Source organism: Aedes aegypti, chromosome 2 (genome assembly GCF_002204515.2).
Source record: "Aedes aegypti strain LVP_AGWG chromosome 2, AaegL5.0 Primary Assembly, whole genome shotgun sequence".
Lineage (NCBI taxonomy): Eukaryota > Metazoa > Arthropoda > Insecta > Diptera > Culicidae > Aedes > Aedes aegypti.
The window spans coordinates 226208084-226222303 of record NC_035108.1 but is presented as its reverse complement, the minus strand read 5'-3'; the positions used below and the strand labels follow the sequence as shown (position 1 = coordinate 226222303).

The following is a 14220-nucleotide window of genomic DNA, read 5'->3' as shown; positions in this document are numbered from 1 at the left end:
ACCAAAAAAAAGTTTCAAAGATTCTTTGCACCTCAACAAAATTTCAAATTAGAGGAAATGAAGTAAGAACTAATTCAACCAAATAAAGCAAACAATACACATACCTTCCATTTGATGGTAAGTCGATGATTATTGGTCGTAAAGGTGGGCCCTGCGGATTTGAAAAAGGTGCTCCCAGGTCAAGCAACGTTCTCGCTAGAGTACGTCCCCATAACTTTGCTCCACCATGTAATGCTATAACAAAATAAACTGCATCTGGGCGCTCTGGAAACACTGGTTGTTTGTTGTCTGCTGGAGATTGTCTTAGCAAGGCTTCCATTTTAGGACCAAACTCGTTAGCGTTGGCGACATTAGAAAAATCTAATTGAAATTCACTACCAATTACGAAATTTTGCGCTATTTTATGAGCAAACAAAACAAATATTGCACATATCAGTGATAATTGTAGCATCTTTCAGAAACCCGATTAAATCTCATTGAAATCACCGCTTCTGTCTCGTCCAGACATTTTTCATAGGTTTAACCATTCGATTGAGATCACGCGACTAATGTTATTTGGTGAATATTGGCATACAAATTGATGTTTGCTAATCTGTCTCATAGTAGTGCTGAAAAATATAAGAAAATTCACGGATTAAATTATTTTATAATTATTTTGTACGTAATATTAATTTGTTTATTCATTATATACAGTACTAGTAGAAAAAAAAGTTGATGATGTCAATCAAGAAAAATATATATTTTAGCCAAAGAAATATGTCTTGAAAAGACTTGGAATGCATTTTGTCTACTTCGTGTTAAATCCGTATAAGAAACTGTATCCTTTAGAATTATTAAATAAATTGCCAGAAATGATTTACTATCTGTTGAATGTAAGATTCAATAAAAAAAATACTATCCTATATTTTAGGAAATATAACAAAATAATAATATTAGAGCAATAGACAATCTCATTGATGGATGATGAAGTGTCTGGTTTTTTTTTGTTGGGGGTTGAAACTACTGCGTCCAATATTTAGAACTATTGTAGTAAAGTCTCTGGTAATTATCAGGTGAAAAAAATATATTTCGGGCGCCAAAATTATCAAAGGTTGACATGTTTCGGCATCTTTTTCAAAACCTAAACATATTCTATTGAGTTTAGCAAAGTGTTCGACATCATGACAAAATTTACTGAAAATGGCTTTGTTTCCATTATTTAATAAAACACCCTTCTGACCCTTCTGAAGTAACTTTGTCTAGTTTTCTCCAAAATTATGATTTATCATCACTTATAAAACTAAATCAAATAGTGAAGAAACCTTAACTTATTTTTTTCCTCTCAAACACATCTCAATAACCTTTGAAAAATTCTTACTTAGATATCCGAGATTCGACGGAATTAGAAATTTGGAATTTTACTCCTTCGTGCAATGCAGTGTTGGAAAAATAAGTTATATTTAGCATATTTCCAGCACCACGGTTCTTGCCTGTGGAACTTCCGTGAAAAATTTCTGATTTTGATGATTTATTAAAAATAACTGTAAGTTCTAGGCCTTGTTTTACAGTAGCTGTAGATAACTTCAAGTAATACTACATTAAAATTTCATATGAATTGTCCCAATAATTGCTGAGATATTTTAGATTATGATTCAGCCTGATGTCACCCCCGATGACGGTACTTGAAATATTAGCATTTTTTAGATAGAAAAGTATCTAATTCAATCTATAACCCAATACAACCTTTTATTTCAGAAAAGCACAAATATGTTTTAAATTTGAATTTCAATTTGGAGATTTGTATTATTATGTGTGTCCCTCCTTCCTTCTTCTTTACACCCTTCAAAGTAATTTTAATTATTCCCTCTTCTTCATACCCTTCAAAGTGATTTAATGACTAATGAATTATTCAGCAGCTTCCTCTCCAGAAATATCTTAGTTTATGAACAACAATCCTTGACTTATCCAGCAGCTTCCTCTCCAGAAATATCGTAGTTTATGAACAACAACTCTTGACTATATCTTTTTTTTTTTTTAATTTCTTTATTAGTATCATTCCAAACATTACATTCATTTCTTATATCTAGGTGTTCTGTGTTATTTGACAACACTATCATCCTAATTTGGTAAAACAAATTTAAGATTTAATTAACATTTTGTTAACAACATATTACATTTCATTTGCCGTAGCAGTTCAGTTTTTTTAACAGGTGAGTTGATTTCACCTGCTTATAAGAGAAAAAAAACGTTTTTAATATACTTAACCTAACTTAACCTAAACATATAACGCATTAATCGTGGCAATAGAAGATTGTAACGATTTTTGCCTGAAATTATTAATGATTGTATTTGACATTTGTCCCAATGTTTCAACATTGGATATTCTATGTAACTCATTGGTACTATACCAGGGAGGAAGCCTCAGAATCATTTTCAAAATTTTATTTTGAATTCTCTGCAGAGCTTTCTTTCTGGTATTACAACAGCTAGTCCATATTGGTACAGCATACAACATGGCTGGCCTGAAAATTTGTTTGAATATCAAAAGCTTGTTCTTAAGACAAAGTTTTGATTTTCTATTAATAAGGGGATAAAGACATTTTACATATTTATTACATTTGGCTTGAATGCCCTCAATGTGATTTTTGAAAGTTAAATTCTTATCAAGCATGAGCCCTAGATACTTAACTTCATCTGACCAATTTATTGGAATCCCTCTCATCGTGACAACATGTCTACTTGAAGGTTTCAAATAAAGAGCTTTTGGTTTATGTGGGAATATTATTAGTTGAGTTTTGGAAGCATTAGGAGAAATCTTCCATTTTTGCAAGTATGAAGAAAAAATATCCAAACTTTTTTGCAATCGACTACAGATGACACGCAGGCTTCGACCTTTGGCGGAGAGGCATGTGTCATCCGCAAACAAAGATTTTTGACATCCCTGAGGTAACTCAGGTAAGTCAGATGTGAAAATATTGTATAATATTGGTCCCAAAATGCTGCCTTGGGGAACACCAGCTCTTACAGGAAGTCTTTCAGATCTGGAGTTCTGATAATTAACCTGAAGTGTACGATTTGACAGATAACTTTGAATTATTCTAACAATGTATGTTGGAAAATTAAAGTTTTTTAATTTTACGATCAAACCTTCATGCCAAACACTGTCGAATGCTTTTTCTATGTCTAGAAGAGCAAGACCAGTAGAGTAGCCTTCAGATTTGTTGGAACGGATCAAATTTGTTACACGTAAAAGTTGATGAGTGGTCGAATGTCCATGGCGGAATCCGAACTGTTCATTGGCAAAAATTGAATTTTCGTTGATGTGGGCCATCATTCTGTTCAAAATAACCCTTTCAAAAAGTTTACTGATGGAGGAAAGCAAACTGATTGGACGATAGCTAGAAGCTTCTGCAGGATTTTTGTCTGGTTTTAAAATTGGAACAACCTTAGCATTTTTCCATTTGTCAGGAAAATATGCTAATTGAAAACATTTGTTAAATATATCAACTAGAAATGATAAGCTACTTTCTGGAAGTTTCTTGATGAGGATGTACAAAATTCCATCATCGCCAGGAGCTTTCATATTTTTGAATTTTTAATAATAGTTCTCACTTCATCCAAATCAGTCTCCCAGGCATTTTCGAAAACGTTCTCTTGATTGAGAATATTTTCGAACTCCTGAGTAACTTCATTTTCAATTGGACTAGTAAGTCCTAAATTAAAATTGTGCGCACTTTCAAACTGCATAGCAAGTTTTTGAGCTTTTTCGCAATTAGTTAGTAATAATTTGTTTTCCTCTTTCAATGCCGGTATTGGCTTCTGAGGTTTTTTCAAGATTTTCGATAATTTCCAAAAGGGCTTAGAGCCAGGGTCCAATTGAGAAATTTTGTTTTCAAAATTTTTGTTTCTTAATTGAGCAAAACGTTTCTTGATTTCTTTCTGCAAATCCTGCCATATAATTTTCATAGCAGGATCGCGAGTGCGTTGAAATTGCCTTCTCCTCACGTTTTTAAGACGGATCAAGAGTTTAAGATCATCGTCTATATGTCTACTGCATAGCAAGTTTTTGAGCTTTTTCGCAATTAGTTAGTAATAATTTGTTTTCCTCTTTCAATGCCGGTATAGGCTTCTGAGGTTTTTTCAAGATTTTAGATAATTTCCAAAAGGGCTTAGAGCCAGGGTCCAATTGAGAAATTTTATTTTCAAAATTTTTGTTTCTTAATTGAGCAAAACGCTTTTTGATTTCTTTCTGCAAATTCTGCCATATAATTTTCATAGCAGGATCGCGAGTGCGTTGAAATTGCCTTCTCCTCACGTTTTTAAGACGGATCAAGAGTTTAAGATCATCGTCTATAATCACGGATTCAAATTTTACTTCACATTTTGGAATTGCAATGCTTCTGGCTTCAACAATGGAATTTGTTAAAGTTTCAAGAGCATTGTCAATATCAAGTTTAGTTTCTAAAGAAATGTTAACATCAGTATTAGAGTCAACATACGTTTCATATATATTCCAGTCGGCTCGTAAATAATTGAAAGTGGAGCTGATAGGATTAAGAATCGCTTCTTGGGATATTTGAAATGTAACAGGGACATGATCAGAATCAAAATCAGCATGAGTAACTAATTGGCTACAAAGATGACTAGAGTCGGTTAAGACCAAATCAATCGTAGATGGATTTCTAGAAGAGGAAAAACATGTAGGGCTATCAGGGTATTGAATTGAGAAATATCCTGAAGAGCACTCATCAAATAAAATTCTGCCGTTGGAATTACTTTGAGAATTATTCCATGACCGATGTTTGGCATTAAAGTCACCAATGACAAAAAAAATTTGACTTATTGCGAGTCAATTTACGCAAGTCAGTTTGGAGCAAATTAACTTGCTGTCCAGAGCATTGAAAAGGCAAATAGGCAGCTATGAAAGTATATTTACCAAACTGTGTTTCAACAGAAACACCTAAAGTTTCAAAAACTTTAGTTTCAAATGATGAAAACAGTTGATGTTTTATACGCCTATGAATGATGATTGCAACTCCCCCACATGCCCCATCAAGTCGATCATTACGATAAACAAAAAAGTTAGGATTTTTTTTGAGTTTAGATCCAGGTTTTAAATACGTTTCGGTAATAACTGCTATATGCACGTTATTAACCGTAAGAAAATTAAACAGCTCGTCCTCTTTACCATTCAGAGAACGAGCATTCCAATTTAAAATATTTAAATTATTATTTGGATCCATTAGAAAAACGTAATCCAATAACAATTTGATTTGTAAATTTTACACCTACTTGGACTGTTTCAGTCATAGTGGTGGCTTTGAACATTGCATCAATCATTAGATTCAATTGTTCAGTTAGAAAATTAAAATCAGAGGCTGACATGTCATGTGATTTCCCATTAGAATTTCCGGTAGACGAAGAAGCGGAATTACCTGTGGCGGTAGGGTTTTTTCCATTTGATTTGAAACAAGTAGAATGGGTACCCATGGATCGAACAGGGGAGGAGTTCAAATTTCCTGCTACGATATCGGCAAAGGATTTACCGTGGGTAGATACATTCGAAATTGAAAGATTCGAACGGCTACCCGACGGATTAAAATTAGTTTGTGAATGAGCATGTTTATGATCTTCCTGATGGGTATGATTCATGATCAAGCGATCGTTAACTGAAAAATGAGCATTGTTCGATACTCTACCAAGCAAATTCCGGAAACGACCGTTATCGTAACGGATATTATCTTTCATCTGCCTGGCACGAGCCTCAATGACCTTTTTGCGTGAAGGACAATTCCAAAAATTGGACTTATGGTTAGCCCCGCAATTACAACATATGAATTTGGTGGTATCTTCCTTCACTGGACAGACGTCTTTGGCGTGAGAAGAACCTCCGCAAATCATGCATTTAGCATCCATGCGACAATTTTTTGTACCATGACCCCACTTTTGGCACCGACGGCACTGAGTGGGGTTCTGGTAATTTCCTCCAGGTTTCTGGAAATGTTCCCATGTCACACGGACATCAAACAAAAGTTTTGCTTTTTCTAAAGCTTTAATATTATTTAGTTCTTTTTTTGTTAAAGTGAACTCAATAATATTCTTGAGAAAGCCCTTTCCGAACAATGCCAGATTGGGTTCTTTTTTTCATGATGATTACTTGGACTGGGAAAAATTCAAGTAAATCATTTATTCCATTTTTGATCTCTTCAGGTGATTTATAGTCACTTGAGAGACCTTTCAAGACAACTTTGAACAAACGTTCAGTTTTGTCGTCATAAGTAAAAAATTTGTGCTTCTTCTCTTCAAGATGTTTGAGAAGAAGCTCACGATCTTTAAGAGTTTCCGGCAAAACGCGACAGTCTCCTTTCTTTGCAATTTGGAAGGAAACCTTGATTCCCCTAATTGAGTTCAAGATCTCCTGCCTAAATCCCCCAAATTCGGAACAACTGACCACGATAGGCGGCACTCTTTGCTTCCTCACTTGAATCAAAGAGCCTGGGCTAGAGGCTGCTTCGATTTGGTGTTCGGAAAATTTGTCTAGAGCATCGAACTGATTGCTCATTTCGATACAATTATTCATTTCACCCTTGGAAGAAAGTTCGCATTCCGGGGAAGCGTCCTTTCTTCCATTCTTGCCACGTGTAGTGACAGTTTTAAAACCCACTTTTTTGGAAGGAAGTAGTGAATTCAGAGATTCACCCTTCTTTTTGTTTGTTGTTGATACCATGTTTAATTAATAAACGAAAGAAGACGTGACCTTCGAAAGGTTTTTTCCCAAGACGGTGTCCAAGAAGGATTACCACCGCTAGCTTTCGCCAACGGGTCCAACGAAAAATCGAAGGCACGGGTCCAAACAAGGATCGTAAAGGGATCAATAGTAGAAAAAATAGTACTGAAAAGTACTGTTTTAGTAGCACTGAAAAGTACCGTTTTTAATTTTAGCACTGAAAAGTACTGTTTTTGTAGCACTGAAAAGTACTGTTTTATTGCTTTAGGTAGTTTTTAAGAAAACTTCCAAGAGCAGAGAGAATTCGTGTACGCACAGCACGAAGGTACGATGCGCACTGGTGACTATATCTTTATCGTATCCATTTTGAGGCTGTCCAAAACATGTGGAAAATTTACCATAAGTGGGGAAGGGGAATGAAAAAACCCCAAAAATATAACCACGTCGTTTATGAAAGACCTTGTGTGTACTATTATATTCACTACTACTTCACTACTTTAAATAGAATATCTAACAGATCTTTGAACTTTACACTAATTTATAATAAATTGAGATTACTATACCATCTCTGCTTAATTTCTTATCAATTTAGTGACCCTCAAGGGGCCTTTCTTAGCCGAGAAATTAGAATGCGCGGCTACAAAGCAAAGCCAGGCGTTATTACAAACTAAAAATTGATGAAAATAAAAACACACAGCCTTTTTATTTGGCAAATAAAAGAGCTGTGTGTTTTTATTTTCTTTGATTTGTCTATTTGAAAAGAGAAAACTGCTTTTGCAGTTTTGACATTTACCCCATTTTTACTTGGGCCATTAAACGGGGTCGATTCCTTATAAGGGTGCCTGGTAGGAGATGCAATCCTAGACAAAAAACAGCTATGAGGACAGAACTTGTGCCACTATCGACTTAAAGCAATAAAGCTTATTAAAACACTTGTATTTACGAGAATGACTTTTTTTTTATACTTATCTCGTTTATTTGGCAGGCTCAGGCGCCGTAGGGCATAACAGAGCCGAAATCTTTTCTTTTTTTACATTATTTACATTTTGAAATTTGAACTTATTTTAAAAACTATGTTAGTTTGCGGAAGTTTTAAGGTTAATAGATACATTTGTAACAGGGAAGGAAGGGATTTTTTGGAATTTCTTAAGCTACTTAGACTACTAAGAAGATGAAGCTTGAAGGGACAGGATGTCCAGATCTGTAATGAAACTAAACAGAAACCGTTTGTGGGTGACACGACGAGAAGTGGACAATTTGAAGGGGAAAAAGAAAGACAGGGAACGAACACAATCAAACTCGGATATTGATACGCTTCAAAAACAGATGGATTAAACGAGAATGACTTGAGGACCCAAAAAATTAGATATGAAACCTCGTCATCCCGTAGAGCTCAAATAGTGACGTTCTCCATTAAAGTAGTATTGGGAACGTTACAAATGTAACTTGATGTTCTGTGATTTGTCTGCTCGTATAATTGTCTTTATTTATTATTTTTTGTAACAGCGTCTGGGTTCGATTCCCGATCGGTCCAGGATCTTTCGGGATTTCACGTTTCCCGAGTTATAAACCAAATTTTGGTGGTGTTTTCAGTAAAGTTTCTAGTTAAGCCATAAGCTGAGGGGTGCGGTCTCGAACATTTTGGTCATTCAATTTGAACACATTTTTCCACCAGTGCTAACCGTTGTTTGCTTGCTTGTATCGCAGGAAACCATTTTCAAGGTGCACACTTAAAATGCTTCACTTAAAGCTTCTGCAATTTGATGAGGACAATAAGCCAAATGAATCAGCTGAAATAAATAGTTTCTGATTGTATGTTAGTATAAATATATTCCACAAAAGATCTGAAAATATTACGCATCAATAAGACCAAGTAAAACGTTTCTTCAACAGTTGATTGTATCTGTGTCACATAAAACGTATAACATTTTTTTGCGTGACGAAATAATAACCTAGGCACACTCGGATCATTTTGATGAAAATTTGAGCTTGACATCAGCCTGGCTGCTTGTTGATATTTAATTCGCACCCCCCAGGCCAAGAGCAATGATTAGCATACCTGATTAGTGTGGAACTGGGAGGGAGGCACAGATACTAAACACAAAATATGCTACAAAGTTTTTCCACACTGCAAGATAACTACAGTTTGTCAACGACAAACAAGACAGACTTGATTAAATCTTGATGTTGTTAATACCACTTGATGTTATCAATACCACAACTAAATGCAAGAAAACAACTACGACGGTGAACCTCATTGCCTCATGTACCGAACTTTTCTAATAAATATGATGTTAGTGCTAATAATCATCTCTAAAATAAAAAATCGAAGGATCCAATTTTGGGATGCAATTTATCACTTGTCAGTGCGATTATTGTTAGTTCTGAAATCAACTCTACATACTTAATTTGGGCCTCCGGAATCCGAATATGCTTGTCGAGTTCGTAACAAGACAATATTTATGAAAATAATCAATAACTAGATTTCAAGAACACCGCGGAAAACGCCTTAATATAGGCAATTTCCAAAGGATTTTCCTAGCATTCAACAGAAATTCAATTATTTCAACAAAACTAGCGTATTGGTACAAATTTTGATAGTAAAATCTGTTTTGGGGATATATTTTATACATCCTCACAAACTTTCAGGCAGACACCATGTCCAAATCCTTCTTTACAACTAGAAGTTTTTGGATGAATATAAATACCGCACCAAACATGATTCTGAAATTTTACATTATTTTCAAAGAAATCACCATTCTTTGACACAAAAAACTTCACTACACACGATTCGTCAATATTTAAGACAAACAAAGTACATTTACTACAGATTGCATTGATTTTGGTGCACTATTAGTTAGAAATAAAATCGCGTGACACTTATGCTTATTCTGCGCGGCGTGTGAGTCGAGACGAGCCGCTCTCACTGCGAGTGACGTGAGACGACTAATGTTTATCAAATGGGAGCGAGTCGACAATTGTCACCTCATTCGACTCGTGTCACCTCACACGCCGCGCAGAATAGGCACGACTGTGATCAATTTCGCCCTACTGATCAATTTCACACGAACTTACGGTACCTTCGATCTATCCGGACAAACATGGCCATAGTTTTTTATGCATTTAATTTTCATTTTAATCGGAATAAGTAAAAATATGCGTATCTAAAAACTTTATATTCAATCGGGATAAAAGGTGCTCTCGTGATACAGTGGTATTCCGTTTTTGGCATGCTCAATTTTTGCCACCCCCCCGATTTTGGCAACAAAATGGATCCGTTTTTGCAAAAATTTTTAAATTCAATCAAAATTAGTATTTTTTTTGTAAATATCATCGTGTCTTTTTTCTCAATAATTTAAACAGCAGGGCAGCTTCACGCCGACCGCATTCCGGATCTCCATCGTAGTCGATATTTCTCCAAATCCAACCAATAACTAGAACTCCCGTACGCGATTATTTACTTTGGGATGGTCTTGGGTTCGCAAAGTTTCATGAAATCTTTAATCTCTGTAAATTCCATTGAAATTTCAACATCTTTACTCTGGCATTCATACTGTGTAACCAGCCCTTTTGAGTCTGTCGACAAATAATACACTCAAATAAAATCATTTTTCAGATTTGTAACGACCCGTTTGAATAAAGCACAAGCACTGACACAAGAGCAAAAAAGTCTTGTCAGTCTTGAAAGTAACTAGAGGAATAGATTATCCCCCGGTTTTATCCTGAGTGTCTTGTTCCATTTATTTCGTCACTTAAAATGCGTCAAAAAATGAACAAAATCAATCAACATTTCGAATCTTATGTGATGAAATAAGCGAAATCGCATTAACCAAAACAAAATGCATTCATTACACAATTAAATGCCCTGAGTTTTACACACTTCAAAAATAAACTATGCATTTAACTCTCAATTAAAAATATTTGAATTTACTTATTGTAGAATTCATTGAAACCTAACGATGGGCAGTTGAATTTTATGATATTTTTTTTTGTTTTTCCAATGTGTGCAGCAAATAATTTAATTTTAGCGATAAAATGCGCCGTTTTATAACCCCACGATAACAAATGCGTTCGATCTTTTTTTTTGAGATTCTATATGAGGTTCATTTTTTCAATATGACCCAACATTCTATGGCTGTGCTAAGATGTTTATCAACGATATGAACCGCATGAAATAATCAAGAAATCTTGGGCATCCTTAGCTGAGTCTAACAGTTTCCAAACTGAATTCCAGAGGCTTTTTACGGGATCCTAGGTCTTTTTAGTGGGCTTCTGGCAATTTCCAGTGGACTCTATGTGGACATTAGGGGTTTACTGTGAGATCCTAAGAATATATAATTGATTATTGCGGATGCTTCGGAAATTCTGGCGGTTTCTAGCAAACTATTAGGAGTTTCTAGGGCGGCCTATAATTTTATAGCGGAATACTGTGGATTTTGAGCTTTTCTTGCAAAATCCTGAGGAATAGATTCCCACCAGTAGCCTAGGAAGTCCTAGGCATTTCGGAATTCCCATCGAATACTTGACTTGAATACGTAAATTCCCCTATCAAGCCGTTAATCTAACGTACAACTTTACTAGCCTCCTTTCAAAACTAGAATGACCAATATTTGAATTTTAATTTTCAATTCTCACTAGTGCCTTCTAGTTATTCGCGATGACGAAAGCAATGATCACAGTTGACCCTATGCGTGAAGCACCGATTTCTTTACATGGCAAAGCATAGGAAGTCAATTTTCAAAAGCTTCTAAAAAATTCAAAACATAATTTAATTAAATTCTTAAATTAAATAACGTTGAAATAAGCAAAGGGGCTGTCCATTAATTACGTAAGACAATTTTGGCAAGCTTTCAAGCTTTTTGTATGAAAATTAAAAAAAATATTTGTATGGTAAGGTGCGTTGGACAGATTTCACAGACTGAAGGTTGAAATTACTCATTTTAACCATTCATATCAAATATGCCACAACTTCCGATACTTTGAAAAGGGAGAGGGTACAAAAAAAGGGTAGGTGCATACAAATCTTAGTACAACTGTTTACATTGAAATCCAAGTTTAAAACATGAATTCTGCATTGAAAAATATGAAATAAAATACTCTATCGAATGTTGATTTAATTATATATTTTTATCAATAAATTCAGATCGAATTTTTGTCGACCTGTGTTACGTTGATGAATAATTCTATCTGCAAACAAACGACCAATAGCAACAGCACCAACTGGGATTTTCAATAATGCAAAATGTTTGCCTTTTTGCGTGCAATTGAGCTTTTGGGGGAGCAATGAAACCAGTCAATCCTTATGTAAGTATAAAACATACAATGCAATGAACTTTTATAAAGTTGCTATAATGTGACATTCATTGAAATTTGTTATTACAAACCAATTTTGCCCAACTAATGCCAATTTTCAATTAATTTGGGATAATAATTGTGATTTTGAGAATAAAAAACACCATGATTGATTGTCGACATCCGCAAGCATATAGTTCATTTCTATGTCCTGCACCACAGAATCCTGCAATGCTGCACGTGCATATACGAACGTGTCACACAGCATTTTATCTTTACTCTTGACATCTCCATTCAATTGAAAAAGGGCCATTGATATAAAACATCACATGCGCATTCTAAACACATTCATTGCTGTTAATTGAGCCTTGTTGGTCATTATTTTGTTAATTTAAAAAATGATCTTACTGTGGGTATGCCTATGTAAATTCTGCATCTTTCAGGTTTGTGTGCTGAATCTCTCCCATTTCTATTTTTACACACACCCATCATTTTCACACAGGATATTATGTATTGTTAATTGACGTGCTTCCTTTTCATATGATTTCTGGAAAATGGGACTTATCTGGGAAGAATAGAATGATAATAATACCACAAAAATAATAAACTGCATGTATCTCAAGGGCTTATTAAGTGTTATATAATCAATAGCCCACTATTTGAAAAACATAGAATAATTACCACAGGCATTGAATGCTGTTTATGTTTTCCAAATGGCTTCCATTATCTCTCTAGTCGTTGAATTGGGTTTGCACACTTTTACACTTTACTGTGTAATTATATTCCACTAAATTGAAAACAAGAATCACATTCACATTTAGTATTTATGTTAGCAGAGATTTTCAGTGACCCTGGAAAATTATGTTTCTGTGTTGTCCTTTTTTCTGGTACTACACTCTATCCTCAAATTTGCAATGCTCTTGCTGCATGACACAGATTGAATGGATCCTGTGAGCTGAGCAATCAAAGAGAAACTGGCTATAGTTGAAAAAGGAGAATCAAATTTATTCGCAGGATACGAGGGGTGTCCTGTCTGGAAATCACAGAGCAGTGTATCACTGAAAAATTGCTGTTCTGTTTCAATAATATGAAAGTCATTTGATTTCTTTTGATTATCATTATATAAACTGCTTATAACTGCAAAAGAGTAACATTTGCCTTTTTGTGTATTTGAAGTCAAGCATCGTTGAGGGTTACCGAATCATTAGCACATTCGATAGCCATGATAAAATTTACAAGTTTGCCCTAGGATTTTTGGAACAAAAAGTATCAAGTCGTTTGTGACAATTGGCTTGCTTAACCTTTTTGAATCGCGATCCAAATCTCGGAAACAACATTGTGTGGCGAGCCAAATTTTCAAATTCAGAAACAATTTGCAAATTTTCGGAAATCGAATGAAAATCAGTCAATGAGGAAAGAGTTACGAATTATAAAAAGGAAAAAAAATTAGTAATCTACAATATATTCTGTCAGAATTGAAATCAAGTAGGTGAAAATCCTTTGTTATATAGTTTAACCAGTTTAACTGTTTAATGAGAATGTTTCTCAAGTATTCTGTAAAAATCATGTCCTAGATTCTTTAAGAATTATGCCCAAAACTTTAAGATATAATAGATTCTGTGTAAATCCCTTCTTGGATTATGTAAAATTTATTTTTCTCAAATAATTATATTCAAGCATGATGGGAATTCAGTTCTGTTCGTATGAGTGAAATTTATCTAAGCATTGGCATAACTTATGTCGTTTTCGTTTTTAGGAACTGGGTCGGTGATCAACACATAAACAAACAAACGTGAAGCAAATTGTAGTTCGGTCGAACCTGAATCGGGTTGGGGTTGAAACTGTGATTCAGAACGGGTTGCGCCAGTTCCAACCTAGGTTCAAAAACGAATTCGACATTAGATTGTTCCTAGACATCAAATGTTTGATCAATCTTTGAGCAATTTCGTTTGCTGAAACCAATTCAGCAATACACCATTTTACTAATGTACAGTACTTCTGAAATTGTTTACTGAAATTCAGCCATCTAACTTGCTGGATACCTGTCAACATCATCGGATTTACTGATTTTCAGTAAATTGTTTGTCAGATGATTGATAAGCAGCAATCAATTTGAAAATTCGAGTGTTTTTCTATGGTTACAATACCGGTACGGCAGACGGTGCTTTGCCTCTTCCTACACGGAGAAAATGAAGTACTCAAAAGTGAGTTCATTCCACTCA

General features: G+C 34.8%; 1 protein-coding gene across 5 annotated transcripts in view; it reads right to left on the bottom strand.

The window, feature by feature from the left end:
• The window catches only part of LOC110676408, a 62706-nt gene extending 49733 nt beyond the window's left edge, over positions 1–12973 (bottom strand). For 4 of the 5 annotated variants that reach the window (XM_021844196.1, XM_021844199.1, XM_021844198.1 and 1 more), the window contains exons 1-2: positions 12680–12973; positions 105–608 (exon numbers count right to left, since the gene is read on the bottom strand). In XM_021844196.1, the coding sequence (XP_021699888.1) occupies positions 105–451 (347 nt within the window). In that variant the 5' untranslated portion in view covers positions 452–608; positions 12680–12973. Of the gene's footprint in view, positions 1–104; positions 609–12406; positions 12564–12679 lie in introns of all 5 variants that reach the window. The other variant, XM_021844197.1, reaches the window with a different exon arrangement.
• Between the last annotated feature and the right edge of the window lie 1247 nt (positions 12974–14220).